Genomic DNA, 17,115 nt, shown 5'->3' on the forward strand with positions numbered 1-17,115 from the left:
TCCCTTACTGTTTTTCAGATGTCACTACATGCATCAAGGATAGTCGTTTGTGATGTGTCGTATTCAAATTTCTCTGCCACATATTTTTCCTTATCAACAATATCTACCATTAAAGTTTAAATAGAAAGCAATTATTGTCTTTTCAAAGGAGAAATAATCTCATTTAGGAATATCTGAAGAAGAAACACGGAGGAAAGAGAATGGTAACTCAACCGAAGTGTACTGCCTGAAATTTGTGATTGATTATCCATGTTTGGAACAATATTTGTAACAGAACAATTCATGGAAAGTAGCATCCTGAAATGCAATAACTAGTGATTAGTTCATACAACACAAATGGCTAACTGTGTGAAGATTCAAACTAGTATCTAATTCTTGACATGAAATACACACCGATGAAACTACTAGTCAACAACCCAATATAAACATTGTAAGATGTTCATTCATAATAAATTAAGACATAGAACTCTTCAATCATGAAATAAGTAAGTTTTCAGATTCCTAACATGACACTCAATTTGAGAAAGTAAAAAATGAGGGATACTTTACATGCATCAATCACTTAATGTTTTCTAGATATCATTACACACGTCAATGATAGTCATCCGTGATATGCCGTATTCAAATTTCTCCGCTGCATTTTTTTCCTTCCCAACAATATCTGTAATAGAGATTTAAGGAGCAATCAATTCTTGCCTTTTCAAAGGGCAAATAATATCATTTACATAATACCCAAGAAGAAAAATAGCATCCTGAAATTTGTGACAGAAGCCATACATTGAAAGCAGCATCCTGAAACAAAATATAATAATAAAGGTACGTTCTAATTTTGTATATGGGAAATGTAAAAGTCAAGAACATTCATTCATCTAAAACAATTAATTGACTTTGCTACTGGAATGAGAAGACCTGTTCATGTTTCTGCTCTAGATTATTGAACTCGTTGCAAATGTGTTGATGCAAGATTGATGATCAGGTTCATCATTTCGAGAAGATTAAAATCTAAAAAGAGCATGCAATTGAAAAATAGGAACCAAATAGACCTAAACTCCTTTTTCAAGTTCTTCATCAAATTCTTTCTGCAGAAGCTGTCTACTTAAGAGATACACCTCTCCACTTCCTATCTACTTGCTGCCACAAGATCAACAACTCAACCTTACCAGTCAAACTAGGATTTGAGAACTATTGAGTGCACAAACCTTTAATTTTGACGTTCAACTAATTCCATATTGTGATGATTTCCTATCTACTTGATGACTTCTTTGATGATGATTTCCTTGCCTATACTTTTGAAATGATGATTTGAATTTTGTTGAGTTGATTAGGTAAGAGTATACGTGATTTATATGATTGATGTGAATTAGAGGAATTATATGCATTATCTGAAATATGTGCTTTATATGAAATGAGTGGAGTTGAGTATAGGATTATATTTTCTAAATGATGGGGTTGATGTAATTTGATGAATATGATAAATGAAGAATGAGGTAAGAAACTCTTGTGTTGATTGATCTTGTTAGATTGTGAAGGTATGCACATGAGTCTATATGAATTGTCTCATTTTGTGAATTATACATCCGGGATGGCCCAACTGGTCATGTCAAACCTCAAATTTATCATGATTTGTAAACTTCTGGTTTACAATTGTATGTGCTTCAATTTTACTAATGTAAGTGTAGTACAAACTAGAAGAAAAAGCAGGTAGCTTTTCCAATACACATGTTTTATCCAACTCATGTCTTGTAATACAAAGATATTCAATACTTCCTTCATTTCTTGTTTCAAGATGATATCCATTTAGACAAATATCTCTGAAACTTAATAAATTTCTATTAGACTTGGAGGAGTATAATGCATTATCAATATATAATTGTGTTCCTCCATATAATGAGATAACATTGGCTTCTCGCCTCATTAAACAAGAAAAATATTTTTAATTTTGAGAATTGTGTGGGTAAGTGCACTATCAGCGAGACACATATCTCCATAGATACTCATTCTATATAAAAATAAAAATAGATCAACGAGAAGAATAAAAATGAATTTAAAGATATGATAAGTAATTATCTAGAAAACGAAGAAATCACTTTATTATCACAAAATGACATTGTTAATAACATTGAGAAATTCAAAACACTATTAAACATAAGACTTTATTATTATTATTATTATGAAAGCAAACAAAATTATTTCTTGACGGTTCCATCTCCAATAAGGTGATCAACTCTTTTCTCTTTGGTTTTTAGTGATTGTTGATAAAGGTCAACCAAATGCTTCGGCGTATGACATGTACGTGACCAATGACCTTTTCCTCCACATCAATAACAAATATTCTCATTTGTTTTGCTACTCTGTCCACCTTTTCCCTTTTCATTCTTATCATTATTTTTTAACTTCTGGTGAAAAAATGAGCTTTTGGGATTCCCATTACGGTTATGAGCATGACCAGGACCACGTCCATGGACATTGCCATGACCACGACCTCGACCATGACCATGACCACGACCACTAGCTTTTCCAAAATGGTTGTGTTAGGATGCATTCACTTCAGGGAATGGAGCAACACCAGCAGGGCGAGCTTCATGATTTTTCATTAACAACTCATTGTTTTGTTCAGCAACAAGGAGGCAAGAAATCAATTCAAAGTATTTTTTTTAAAGCCCTTTTCACGATACTGCTGCTGCAGGAGCATATTGGATGCATGAAAAGTTGAAAATGTTTTTTCTAACATATCTTCATCTGTTATCTTTTCTCCACGCAATTCCAACTGGGAATTGATTTTGTATACTTCAGAATTATAAGCAGTCACTAATTTAAAATCTTGTAATCACAAGTGCATCCAATCATATCGGGCTTTTGGGATGATGATGGATTTTAAATGCTCATATCTTTCTTTTAGTTTATTCCACAGCACAAGTGGATCTTTCACAGTAAGATATTCATTCTTAAGGGCATCATTAATATGATGACGAAGGAATATTAATGCTTTGGCCTTTTTTGTTCAGATGTCATGTTTCCCTCTTTAATGGCATCTCCATTTCCTTCCACAATTAAATACATTTCAGCATCCATGGCCCAAGTCAATTAGTTCTTTCCAAAAATTTCAAGGGCTTGAAAGTGGAGTTTTGAAAGACTTACTACTATCATCAAATTGTAATATTAATCAAGTTAGATAAAATAAAGCTAATAAATTTTTTAAGTGAAAACTTAATAATAAAAGAGAAATTTGTTTCGTAATATATTCCATAAAGTTGCGTTCCGTAAAAAAAAAAATTGTTTCGCAATAAGTTTGTTCCATACTAATGAAGTTTTAATGGAAGAATAATAGTAAAAGGGAAAATCATTAAGTAACAATATCACTATTATAAAACATTAAGAACTTAATTTGTTCCTTGGGATGCGTAAACATAAGTAAATTAATTAATTAAGTTTTAAAATACTCATGGTTTTGATTCATATATTAATACTCATGCGACCATTTCCTCAAGAAAAAATACTTATGCGACTATAATGATATAATTTTTTTTTTGACAAAAACAAAGGATATTCATTCATTCATATTGATAGAATACATCAAAGCCAATAACATGATCAATATCGCTAAAAACGTAAAGGGTGAATCTGCGAACAAACTCACAGCACCTAAGTTAATAGCATTCAACGGCAAAATGCCTACAAATAATATGATAAAATCTAAATCACCAGAATACTCATGCTTCTGGATCTGCAACGTTGACGCCCAAATCATTGATTGAATTTGTGATTGTCTGAAGTTGATCTTTCAATACGAAGCAAACGAACACCGCACAACAAAATATGCGAAATCAAACAACGCCGCACAAGACGACGAACAACACAACGTCGCACTAAGACGACGAAATCACGAAAAAACACAAAAGAAAAACTTGATGTATGTGGAGATCACTTATTAAGATTGAAAGAAAGGGGAAAAGAGATGCACAGGGGTGATTCTAGGTCAAAAATTGACCTAAAATCACCCCTTCTCGATGTGTGAAAGAGGAAGAAAACTTAGAGAGAAGACAAAGTTTCTCTCACTAAAATTGAGTTCTTATGTTAGTTGTGACTTGTATGAGGTGGTTGTGACTATAATGAATATAATGTTGACTATAATACTATTGATTACAATATTAAAATACAATAAAATTCACATAAAAAAATTATTACTATTTTTGCACATTAAGATATTATTCATCACAAAGATTAAAATAAACACTAAAAATGATCATACTAAAACAGAACAAATTTACGATAAAAAATAATGAAACTTGTGCTACTTTTGCAATTCTTCAGGGATATTAAAATACTTATTGAATTCTTTTTGAGTTTTTCTGAAACTATATAATAAATTTAATCTTGATCAAAAATATAATAAATATAATTAACTCTTTTGTACAATCCTTCAGGGATGCACCTTTGTTGAATTCATCTGGAATTCAGTAAAAATTGTGTTTTTAAGCAATCCTTCAGGGATGCAACACCTTTGAATTCATCAGAAATTCATTGGATTTCAATTTGAGTTTTTAAGCAATCCTTCAGGGATGCAGCACCTTTGAATTCATCAGGAAGTCATTGGAAAACAATTTTGAGTTTTTAAGCAAATCCTTAAGGGATGCGTTCCTTTTTGAATATAGTTCTTCGGGAACTATATTATAGATGTGATCAATCTTTTATGCAATCCTTCAGGGATGCATAAATGTTTAATTAAAAATAAACAAACAGTATGTAATTTGCATAATAACGATAATGTGTATCTATAAGGCATTGATTCCAAATTGATGGAATTACAACAATAGTCTATAATCATCGATACAAAATTACAATCTACTATAATAGATTAAGAAGAGTTATGTAACACCCCGTTTTCCCAACTTAAAAATTTCATAATAAATTATCAGAGTAATTCACATAAACGGAATGCTACATCTCTTTATCATAAAATCTTAACAAAATAGATAATAATTTATCCTTCAAAAATTCATCAACATAACATTTAAAAACTTCGCAGCGGATTTAGTTCAACAACATAAATGTCTTTGGCACGCAGGCCTCATCAAAATCTCATAAGGTTGGTTCAATACTTATTCATAAAAAGTTCATAAAATGACACGTAAGGAATAGAAGTAAAAGCAATCCCCATCCCGTTACGTATCAGAGCACCTAGACATAATGTGAGGAGTCTACTCACGAACACAGCTAGTCTTTATAACCTGCACATTACCCACGGTCGAGGCAACATATACGCAGAAGGGGTGAGATTTCTCAAACAATAATATTAAGCTTATAAATCATAAATTACATTTAACAACATAAACATCTTATAATTTAACAACTATAATTAAATACATAAACATCATCATTTATCTTAGCAAAATATCATCAAATAGCAGTCACAGTCATCGTCACATATCATCATACTAAAAGACATAACAAAGTAATTCATTAAAACATCACAAAGTAATTCGTTAAAACATCACAACTTAACAACTTGACTTGACAATGCATCTAAACTCGACTATGCAACTCTTAACGTCTTAAACCATCTTGAATCATCATGAAATGCAAATGCATGTGGTACCATTTTAGGGCATAAGCCCTCATCGTCGTGGTTGAGCAAAAGCTCCATCGTCGTGGTTGAGCAAAAGCTCCATCGTCGTGGTTGAGCAAAAGCTCCATCGTCGTGTTTGAGCAAAAGCTCCATCGTCGTGGTTGAGCAAAAGCTCCAGGGCATGAGCCCTCATCTATAAATGAGTATGCATGGACTCAACATCTTACGTCTTAGAACTTCATGAACATCTTACAACTCTTTGACTTAGACCGACATTTACATCTTAAATAAGACTCAGCAGTATATGCAGCATATAAATAATTCATCTCATATCAGCATCATAGTACAACAACATCAAATGATAATCAACAACATCTTAAACATCGCATCATCATAAGCATCATAAATAACACATTATTAAATAACACGTCAATACACATCATGAGATAATTCAAATAAATTATTTACGCATCAAGAAAAATTATGAAAAATATATATGATAAAATTTGGACAAAATTTCTTTCATAAAATAATAGTGTATGATATCGTGAGCCAATCACCAAAACAACAAATTATTCTATCATGATATCATATACATAGGCACACTAGTTGATTCATATTCAAAGTCAACAACTTCAACAAACGGCCATGCAATATATACGGTCAAACATTAAGCAAAATTAATTAAACCTACAAACTATCAAGTTGCTTCCATGTAAAGGAAAAACAAATTAACAAGTGATAATGATTTTGATATACTTAGTTGTTGTATATAACCGCGAATGATTAAAGGTATGAGAAGGAAAAAAAAACAAGAACTTGAGAGTAAATTGATTTGGCACTAACTATTCTATCACTGTTCTTAATGGCTAACGACGAACCTTATTAAAGCAAGCTAAACTATATACCAAATCGTAACAAAAAGGTGTAACAGCGGAACTTAGCATAAATCGATTAGCATGAACAGCAGCAAAATAATACATTAGATTGGCACGGGACAATCTAAATTATAAAGGTTTTACTCTTGCTTATAAATTCTCAAACACAACATAATCACAATTGGGTCATGAATTTAACATAAAACATCATGAATTCAAAAATAATCACATATCCAAAATCACCACAACAAATTAGAGCGGAAATTTAACATCAATTCATCAAAAGGTCATGAATGAAAAACAATGGAAAACAAAACCCTTCACTACCCACATGTTCATACAACCCTAATTTCTCATAATCTCACAAACTCATCCTAAAGCATGTTAGATGCAATCTAATGATTCACAGACCTAATATTAGTGAAAGATAGTCTCACCCTTACCTTAGATTGTTTTTCTGAAATCAAAAGCAGCGTTCTTCGTTCCTAGGGTTCTCTCTCTGAGTTTTCCACTTTCTCCTCTTTCTCCAAAAAGCGGTTTAACGTAAAAATTCTTTCTAACCTAAGCTTCCTTATTTATAATACTAATCACTCTTCCTAAATCTTTTTAGGCCCAATAACTTATTCTTATTTCTATTCTAACCTTCAATTCTACTTACACTAATAATTCTCATATTCTAATAAATAATAGAATGATGCCACATAATAAAATACTAACACCTCGTATATTTATTTTATTTTCGAATCTTATTTTATTTCTAAATTAAATATATCTCTACACCAATTTAACAAATATATTTCTACATCAAATAACATATATTATACTAGTAAATACCAACATATAACATATTTAAATAAATCACATAAATAAACTCTAACTTAATAAAAATAATTAAATAAAAAGGAGGGCGTTACAACTCTCCCCAACTTAAAAGAATTTCGTCCTCGAAATTCAAGGCACAAGAGAAAATAAATTTAATTATTGCTTCTTCAAACAAAACACAAAAACCACATCAAAGTTAGTCAGTTAAACATGATCACATAATAAAACATAACTACTAACCAGAAAACATGACGACACGACACAACGACTCATCTACTTGGCCGGACGGACCGACCTGCTCTGATACCAATTGTAACACCCCGTTTTCCCAACTTAAAAATTTCATAATAAATTATCAGAGTAATTCACATAAACGGAATGCTACATCTCTTTATCATAAAATCTTAACAAAATAGATAATAATTTATCCTTCAAAAATTCATCAACATAACATTTAAAAACTTCGCAGCGGATTTAGTTCAACAACATAAATGTCTTTGGCACGCAGGCCTCATCAAAATCTCATAAGGTTGGTTCAATACTTATTCATAAAAAGTTCATAAAATGACACGTAAGGAATAGAAGTAAAAGCAATCCCCATCCCGTTACGTATCAGAGCACCTAGACATAATGTGAGGAGTCTACTCACGAACACAGCTAGTCTTTATAACCTGCACATTACCCACGGTCGAGGCAACATATACGCAGAAGGGGTGAGATTTCTCAAACAATAATATTAAGCTTATAAATCATAAATTACATTTAACAACATAAACATCTTATAATTTAACAACTATAATTAAATACATAAACATCATCATTTATCTTAGCAAAATATCATCAAATAGCAGTCACAGTCATCGTCACATATCATCATACTAAAAGACATAACAAAGTAATTCATTAAAACATCACAAAGTAATTCGTTAAAACATCACAACTTAACAACTTGACTTGACAATGCATCTAAACTCGACTATGCAACTCTTAACGTCTTAAACCATCTTGAATCATCATGAAATGCAAATGCATGTGGTACCATTTTAGGGCATAAGCCCTCATCGTCGTGGTTGAGCAAAAGCTCCATCGTCGTGGTTGAGCAAAAGCTCCATCGTCGTGTTTGAGCAAAAGCTCCATCGTCGTGGTTGAGCAAAAGCTCCAGGGCATGAGCCCTCATCTATAAATGAGTATGCATGGACTCAACATCTTATGTCTTAGAACTTCATGAACATCTTACAACTCTTTGACTTAGACCGACATTTACATCTTAAATAAGACTCAGCAGTATATGCAGCATATAAATAATTCATCTCATATCAGCATCATAGTACAACAACATCAAATGATAATCAACAACATCTTAAACATCGCATCATCATAAGCATCATAAATAACACATTATTAAATAACACGTCAATACACATCATGAGATAATTCAAATAAATTATTTACGCATCAAGAAAAATTATGAAAAATATATATGATAAAATTTGGACAAAATTTCTTTCATAAAATAATAGTGTATGATATCGTGAGCCAATCACCAAAACAACAAATTATTCTATCATGATATCATATACATAGGCACACTAGTTGATTCATATTCAAAGTCAACAACTTCAACAAACGGCCATGCAATATATACGGTCAAACATTAAGCAAAATTAATTAAACCTACAAACTATCAAGTTGCTTCCATGTAAAGGAAAAACAAATTAACAAGTGATAATGATTTTGATATACTTAGTTGTTGTATATAACCGCGAATGATTAAAGGTATGAGAAGGAAAAAAAAACAAGAACTTGAGAGTAAATTGATTTGGCACTAACTATTCTATCACTGTTCTTAATGGCTAACGACGAACCTTATTAAAGCAAGCTAAACTATATACCAAATCGTAACAAAAAGGTGTAACAGCGGAACTTAGCATAAATCGATTAGCATGAACAGCAGCAAAATAATACATTAGATTGGCACGGGACAATCTAAATTATAAAGGTTTTACTCTTGCTTATAAATTCTCAAACACAACATAATCACAATTGGGTCATGAATTTAACATAAAACATCATGAATTCAAAAATAATCACATATAACATATTTAAATAAATCACATAAATAAACTCTAACTTAATAAAAATAATTAAATAAAAAGGAGGGCGTTACAAGTTATGTACCTTCTTAGTTGATTAGAGCGTGTTGATAACGTGTTATGAAAAACAAGTAAATAGAAAACAATAATAGAGAGGAGAAGAAGAGAGAATATGGAGAAGTATTATTATTCTCTGGTGTGTTTGAAAATGTTAGAAAGGAGCTCTATTTATAGGGAAATAGAATACTTATGGACTAAGCCCAACAATCTAGTAGTATAGCCCATTAACCAATTTGCTATTTGGACATCCACTATTAATATTTATAACAAAACAAAATCTTTTTTATTTTCACATTTCTCTCCTTCATCTTTCTCATTCAACATCGTCAACAATAAACACAAACTAAAAAAAAAAAATCCTTTAGTTTCATCATTTACAGAGGCTAAACCAAAACTTGTCCAAATGGCTGAGGATAGACATCATTTAACCATTATTAAAATAAATATTTTTTTAAAAAAATTTAATGATTTAGAGTTATTGATGGGACTAATTTAGTAATTTTCTATAAAGTGCAATAGATTAGGTGATTATTCGGTATGATCATTAAAAAATTGTAAAATTGATGACCTGTACGTATTAGACTCACATAAGCACCCAAAATAGATGCACAATGGAATAGGGTTTTTCCTCCTCATAAAAAAAAGGACTAGGGTTTATCGTGATCAATGATATCAATGGTTATTGGATGGCTAGTTTTCTATTTGGCAGTGGAGCTACTTAAATTGATTTTCAGATTGATAGTGGAGCAACTCAAATTGAAGGAACGTCGCAAATCATGTACGTGTGATTTCTAACTTATAGGTTATTATTTTCAGTTGTTTGATTTTATTGGCTGCAGATTTAGTGCGAGTGTTCTGGCCATGTACACGTTTCTGGTTTTACTTTGTCAAAATTCGAATAACCGTACAAGTATAAAGTTATAATAAATCATACTTCTAAGCTAAATCCAGTGACGTGTATGTTATTTTGCACATTTTCTTTTTCTTAGTCTTTTTCTTATGTCTGGACACATAAATTGGCATTTTATGTCAAAAGAAACTTATACATTTTAATACCACTAATATTTGTAAGTTGCAATGACTATGCAGTGGCTCGTACCGAAAAATACGAGACTGAGGAAAACAACGTATTGACAAATCTACCAGTTGATGTGTTGGAACTGATTATGAAGCGTTTGCCTCTTAAAGATTACCTTGGATTGAGAGCAATTTGCCGTTCTTGTCGGAAAACGGTTTCCAAAATGATTGAAAACAAGCATTGCTGCCCTTTACCTGAACTGCCTTGCTTGAGTACAAAACGTTTACATTGCCTTAGAACACCACTGTTAAGGGCTAATATATGTATTGGCTCAGTGGACGGGTGGTTGATTGTGAGTGACAATTCTGAAAAAGGTTTTGAAAAAATTTTCTTTTTGAATCCAGTGACTGATGTTAGAATCACAATACCATCAAATTTGCACACAATCATTGGTAAAAGAATATTAAATGTGAGAAAAATGACGGCCTCTTCTAAACCAAATTGTGATGGTTCTGATTGTTATTTAGTTGGCATTTTGAGTGATTATCGGCACATTGCAATTTATAAACTCAATGAAAAGTCGTGGACTATAGTTGAGCCATATAAGGATTCAGGGACTTATTTTACGGACATAGAAATTATTGGTACAAAATTATATGCAACAGGCTCATCATCGGATTCTCTATTTGTTTATGATCTTAAAGACTCCACTAATGGACCTCTGAAGGCTGAAGTGTTGGCTGTACCTCCAAGAGTTAGGCCATCAGGATCAAGCATAATTGGCAATTTTCTAGCCAAAGATAAATTGTTAGGAGAGTTATACTTCATTTCTATGTGCTATAATGGTGAGATTGAAACTCAATGTGTTGTCTCTAATCGTTTCCAAGTTATCACAGCATTTGCTAGGCCACCTCAGGTTACCAGTTTTGAAGTGTTTAAGTTGGACCCGAATAAGAGTCCTATTGGGTGGCAGAATGTGAAGCTGGAAGATAAAGTTGCTTTTGTTAGTAAATGCAAAAGCATTGTAATGTCAACGGATGAACTTAATTACAGTGAAGAGTTAGTTAGAGGGAATAGTATCTACTTTGCCGTTACTTTTCCATGCCCGAGATTAAATCCACGGACAAGTTTAGAGTTTGGGATATTTTGTTTGAATGATAGAATCATCAAATACTTACCTAAGGAGACATCAAAGCATGGTTATGTTCCCTATCCTTCATGGTTTGTACCAAGTTTATGGTAATTACACTGTATTTACACTTACATATGTTTGATTGTATGCCAATGCTGTCTACAATGAACTGGTTGGAAGATGTATATACATGTTGCAGATCAACCCTTTTATTTCTTTTTTCTTTTCCATTCTCTTTAATACTCTCTATTTCTTATAATTTTTAGTTCTTCCTTTAAAGCATGCAGTGTTCATCCTAAACAAAAGCATTGCTAATACATTCTGTCTTATGGATTTATACTAGTTTAATATTCTTCTGTTGTTTTCCTTACCAACTTTGAATGCTTTGAAGATAATGTGTCTACGTAAATGCTTGAAACATTGTTCTATAAATGGTAATCTATGACTATGCATAAAGGAGTAATGTTACTACCTATATCCATGTAATGAAGGCAATGATCATATCCACTGTTTTATGAAAGAATTATTAATTATTGTACCACAAAAAATATATGAAGAAATATTCAATTATTACAAGAGAATTGTATTTATGATTCTCCCAAGGAACCCAAAAATCTGATTTAATTGGTTCAGTGCAACTAGTTTAAAAATCTCAAACTGAACTAGTTTTTCAAATTGTTGTATGAAATGGTTTTCGAATGGTTCTGAATTGGTTTTCTGCACTAGTTTGTATCGATTCAAAAATTGTGTTTATTAACTAGCCCATGCAATATCACTGAAAGTTGGCAAACTCATATCACAATTGAAATCAAAATCAACCCATGTGAATATTTACATAGTTAGAACTCAAACTCTAGTAAACAAGAATGACCGTACCATTCAAATCCAAAAATCATGAGATCAAGGATAGCATGTAAATTCAATAGAAATTATAAAATGTAGAGCAATATAAGAGTGCAATTTTCTCATATTTAAAGAACAGTGTTGAGTAATGTGCTATATCATAAATGTTTGTATTGGAAAAATGTATCTTATATCATAAATGCTTGTATTGGAAAAATGTACCTAGAGTATTGTAGAATCATGTACCTAGGCTAATGTAAGTTCATTAATGCTTTCTAGAGAGCTCTTTCACTCAATATAAATGAGAGTTCTCCACCATCTGATATGTAAGCAAGCAAGAAAAAAAAAAAAGAAAACAAAGAACCAAACAAGCATTATTCAGCCCCAAATTATTATTCCTTCGATTCTTATTTTTCTGCATAACATAGCAGACTAATCCCCTCTAGAATACCACCAACAGAGTGGTACCAGAGCTTCAGATCCTTTAAGAAAAGAAGAGATTGAAGGTGAAAAGTAATGGCCTCTTCAAGTAATGTCTCAACAAGCATCAGCTCTACTTATAGCAATGTCCACGTACCTTTATTTGAAGGAGAAAATTATGATTTTTGGGCTGTAAAAATAGAGACTTTGTTCAAGTCTTTGGACGTGTTAGAGTTCGTCAAAGAAGGGTTTGAAGAACCAGCAGCTGCAGGCAAACAAACAACAGCAGAAAGTGCAGATTTGAAGAAGAAGAAAATCACAGATGCTGGAGTCCTTGGAATGATTCAAAGAGGAGTCTCAAATACCATTTTCCCAAGAATTATGAGAGCAAAAACAGCCAAAGAAGCATGGGAAACTCTGCAACAAGAGTTTGAAGGAGATTCAAAGGTGAGAACAGTCAAACTTATGTCTCTTAAAAGAGATTTTGAGAATGAAAAAATGAAAGAAAATGAAAGTTTGAATGAGTACTTTAATGGCTTAATTGCATGTTTGGTCCCTTATGTTTATTTTAGTTTTCAAGTTGGTCCCTTATGTTTTGAAAGTTTCAAGTTGGTCCCATACGTTTATTTTAGTTTTCAAGTTGGTCCCTTACGTTTTGAAAGTTTCAAGTTAGTCCCTTATGTTTATTTTAGTTTTCAAGTTGGTCCCTTATGTTTATTTTAGTTTTCAAGTTGGTCCCTTATGTTTATTTTAGTTTTCAAGTTGGTCCCTTATGTTTTGGACCGACTTGAAAACTAAAACAAACATAAGGGACCAACTTGAAAACTAAAATAAACATAAGGGACCAACTTGAAACTTTCAAAACGTAAGGGACCAACTTGAAAACTTTTAAAACGTAAGGGACCAACTTGAAACTTTCAAAACGTAAGGGACCAACTTGAAAACTAAAATAAACATAAGGGACCAAACATGCAATTAAGCCTACTTTAATAGACTCACTGATTTGGTGAACCAAATGAAATCTCATGGAGATACAATTGAAGACCGTAGAATTGTTGATAAAATTTTAATTAGTTTGATTGAAAAATATGATCTTATGGTGGCTGTTATAGAAGAAACTAAAGATTTGTCAACCATGACTGTCCAAGGGCTGATGGGGTCACTTAGATCCTATGAGCAAAGGTTATCACGACGCAATGAAAAGTCAGTTGAAAGTGCGTTTCAGTCCAAGCTCACAATTCAACCAAATAATGAGAAAATGATGTCCCAAAATAATGGTGAGTCTTCTAGAGGGGGCAGATTTTCTAGAGGCCGAGGAAGAGGCGGAAACGCTCGTGGAAGAGGAAGAGGCACCTATGGAGGACGAGGAAATTTTGGAGGCTCAAATAAATGGTGTGGCATCTGTAAGAAGAACACTCATGAAGAGAAAGATTGCTGGAACAAAGGCAAGCCACAATGTCATAATTGCAAAAGGTTTGGACATATGCAGAAAGATTGTCGGTTGCAAAATCAGCAGCATGTAGCATTTGCAGAAGCAGAAAACAGTGAAGGCAACCTGTTCTTTGCTTGTCACAAGGCAACTCAAGAGTACAAAAATGTGTGGTACCTGGACAGCGGGTGTAGCAATCATATGACAGGAGATAAAGAAGCTTTCATTGACATTGATTCCTCATTTGACTCAAAAGTTAAATTAGGAAATGGAGAACTTGTTGAAGTTGAAGGCAAAGGGAGCATTAGAGTTGCAACAAAGCAAGGATGTAAGGTAATTCATGACACTCTTTATGTTCCAAAGCTAGATGAGAATTTATTGAGTGTTGGGCAACTTTTGGAGCATGGTTATTCTCTTCAATTTGAGAATCAAGAGTGCAGAATTTTTGATTCAAAAAGAAGAGTTGTTGTTGTTGTGAAAATGACCAAAAGCAGAAGCTTTCCACTTTCTCTTAATTATGAGAAAAATATCAGTTTGATGGCTAGAGAAGAAGGTGACTCTTGTCTATGCACAAGAGACTTGGACACTTAAATTATAACAGCATCACTTTGCTTTCTCAAAAGAATATGGTGTTCGGGTTACCAACAATTGAAAAGAAACATGGAGTATGTGAGGGATGCTTACTTGGAAAACACCATCGACAACCATTTCCCAAGGAAGGAGCAAGGAGAGCTAAAGAAATTCTGGAATTGGTTCACACAGATGTGTGTGGTCCTATGAACACCTTATCTCACGCGCAAAATAGGTACTTTATTTTGTTCATTGATGATTTGACTCGTATGACATGGGTTTATTTTATGCGACAAAAATCTGAAGTATTTGTGATATTTAAGAAGTTTAAAGCCTTTATTGAGAAACAAAGTGGCAAGTCCATTAAAGTTTTGAGAAGTGATAGAGGAAAAGAATACACCTCAAATGAATTTGATAAATTTTGTGAAGAAGAAGGTGTAGAGAGACAACTGACTGTTGGATATACACCTCAACAGAATGGTGTATCCGAAAGAAAGAATCAAACTGTGATGGAGATGGCCAAGTCCATGTTGTTTGAGAAAGGGATGCCTAAAGAATTTTGGCCTGAAGCTGTAAATACAGCTGTGTACCTGCTGAATAGATGCCCAACAAGAGCTGTGTGGAACATGACACCGTTTGAAGCATGGAGTGGAAGAAAGCCTTCAGTAAAGCACCTTAAAGTTTTTGGGTGTGTTTGCTATGCTCAAGTTCCCAAAGTAAAGAGAACAAAGCTTGAAGAATCAAGTGAGAGATGCATTTTTATTGGTTATAGCTCTATGTCAAAGGGCTACAAACTTTACAACTTGAAGAGCAAGAAGGTGATTGTCAGCCGAGATGTTGTATTTGATGAAAATGCTGTTTGGAATTGGAAAAATGAGAATGTTGAGGGAAAAGAAGTTCCGACTATAATTTTAGAGAAAAATCCAACTTCTTTCGAAGGTGAGGAAAATGTTCCATCTACACCAAACTCTCCATCTAGCACACCATCTTCACCAAGCTCTAGCTCATCATCTCCAAGCTCAACTCCAATAAAAATAAGGAGTTTGGATGATGTTTATGTTAGGTGCAATTATTGTGCAATTGAACCAGAAAGTTTTGAAGAAGCCTTTAAAGAAGATACTTGGAGAAAGGCAATGCAAGAAGAAATAGATGCAATTGAAAAAAACAAGACTTGGGAGCTAGTGGAGAAGCCAAATGACAAAGAAGCTATTGGCGTGAAATGGGTCTACAAGGTGAAGCATAATCCAGACGGTTCAGTCCAAAAGAACAAAGCGAGGCTTGTTGCAAAGGGCTATGCACAACAGCCCGGTGTTGACTATAAAGAGACATTTGCTCCTGTGGCGCGTCTCGACACCATTAGAGCGTTAATCTCGCTTGCAGCCCAAAAAGGATGGAAGTTGTATCAGCTAGACGTGAAGTCGGCATTCTTAAATGGAGAGCTAAAAGAAGAAGTATATGTGCAACAACCTCAAGGCTTTGAAATTGAAGGCCAAGAAGAAATGGTTTATAAATTGAAGAAAGCTCTTTATGGGTTGAAACAAGCACCAACAATTACTTCATAGAGAAAGGTTTTGAGAAGACCAAGAATGAGCCTACTTTGTATGTCAAACGACAGGGTATGGTTGATATTCTAATTGTTGCACTTTATGTTGATGATTTAATCTTTACCGGAAATAACTTAAAGTTGATTGAAGATTTTAGAAAAGAAATGATGATGAGATATGAGATGAATGATCTGGGCATACTACATCATTTTCTTGGAATCGAAATTTACCAAGAGGATGATGGAGTCTTCATTTGTCAAAAGAAATATGCTGAGAAAATATTGAAGAAGTTTGGAATGTTTGGCTGCAATCCAACTGATACACCTTTAGTTGTGAATGAAAAATTGAAGAAAGAAGATGGAGGAAAGAAGGTCGATGCTAGTAACTATAGAAGTCTGGTTGGTAATCTATTTTATCTCACTAATACAAGACCTGATATCATGTTTGCTGCAAGTTTACTTTCTCGGTTCATGAATGATCCAAGTCATATCCATCTAGGAGCAGCAAAAAGGGTGTTGAGGTATATTCATGGCACTTTGGACTGTGGAATCAAATATGACAGCAAGGTTGAAAGTAAGTTAATTGGCTTTTGCGACAGTGACTGGGCAGGCTGTATGGATGACATGAAAAGCACCTCTGGATATGTTTTCTCATTAGGTTCAGGAGCAGTTTCGTGGTGCTCAAAGAAACAACAAACTGTTGCTCAATCTTCTGCAGAAGCTGAATATATTTCAGCTGGC

At 33.2% G+C, this 17,115-nt stretch overlaps 2 protein-coding genes across 2 annotated transcripts; both read left to right on the forward strand.

Annotated features, from left to right (window-relative positions):
• Positions 1–10,094: 10,094 nt before the first annotated feature.
• On the forward strand, positions 10,095–11,884 carry LOC146926611 (uncharacterized). Its single transcript, XM_085706940.1, has 4 exons — positions 10,095–10,197; positions 10,259–10,323; positions 10,409–11,676; positions 11,857–11,884. The coding sequence occupies exons 1-4, from the start codon at positions 10,095–10,097 to the stop codon at positions 11,882–11,884; spliced, it is 1,464 nt and encodes a 487-aa protein (XP_085563066.1).
• Positions 11,885–12,928: 1,044 nt separating this feature from the next.
• LOC146926612 (uncharacterized) lies at positions 12,929–14,852 on the forward strand. Its single transcript, XM_085706942.1, has 2 exons — positions 12,929–13,356; positions 13,907–14,852. The coding sequence occupies exons 1-2, from the start codon at positions 12,929–12,931 to the stop codon at positions 14,850–14,852; spliced, it is 1,374 nt and encodes a 457-aa protein (XP_085563068.1).
• Positions 14,853–17,115: the final 2,263 nt, after the last annotated feature.

This window comes from Medicago sativa, chromosome 4, assembly GCF_051527215.1.
Source record: "Medicago sativa cultivar Bolivia chromosome 4, Bolivia_mono, whole genome shotgun sequence".
NCBI lineage: Eukaryota > Viridiplantae > Streptophyta > Magnoliopsida > Fabales > Fabaceae > Medicago > Medicago sativa.

Coding starts and splice junctions, on each gene's coding strand:
- LOC146926611 (XM_085706940.1), top strand. CDS start 10,095: ATGGTTATTGGATGGCTAGTTTTCTATTTGGCAGTGGAGCTACTTAAA. Junction 10,324..10,408: donor TTGTCAAAATTCGAATAACC/GTACAAGTATAA, acceptor TCTTTTTCTTAG/TCTTTTTCTTATGTCTGGAC. Junction 11,677..11,856: donor TGGTTTGTACCAAGTTTATG/GTAATTACACTG, acceptor TAAAGCATGCAG/TGTTCATCCTAAACAAAAGC.
- LOC146926612 (XM_085706942.1), top strand. CDS start 12,929: ATGGCCTCTTCAAGTAATGTCTCAACAAGCATCAGCTCTACTTATAGC. Junction 13,357..13,906: donor GAAAATGAAAGTTTGAATGA/GTACTTTAATGG, acceptor AATTTTAATTAG/TTTGATTGAAAAATATGATC.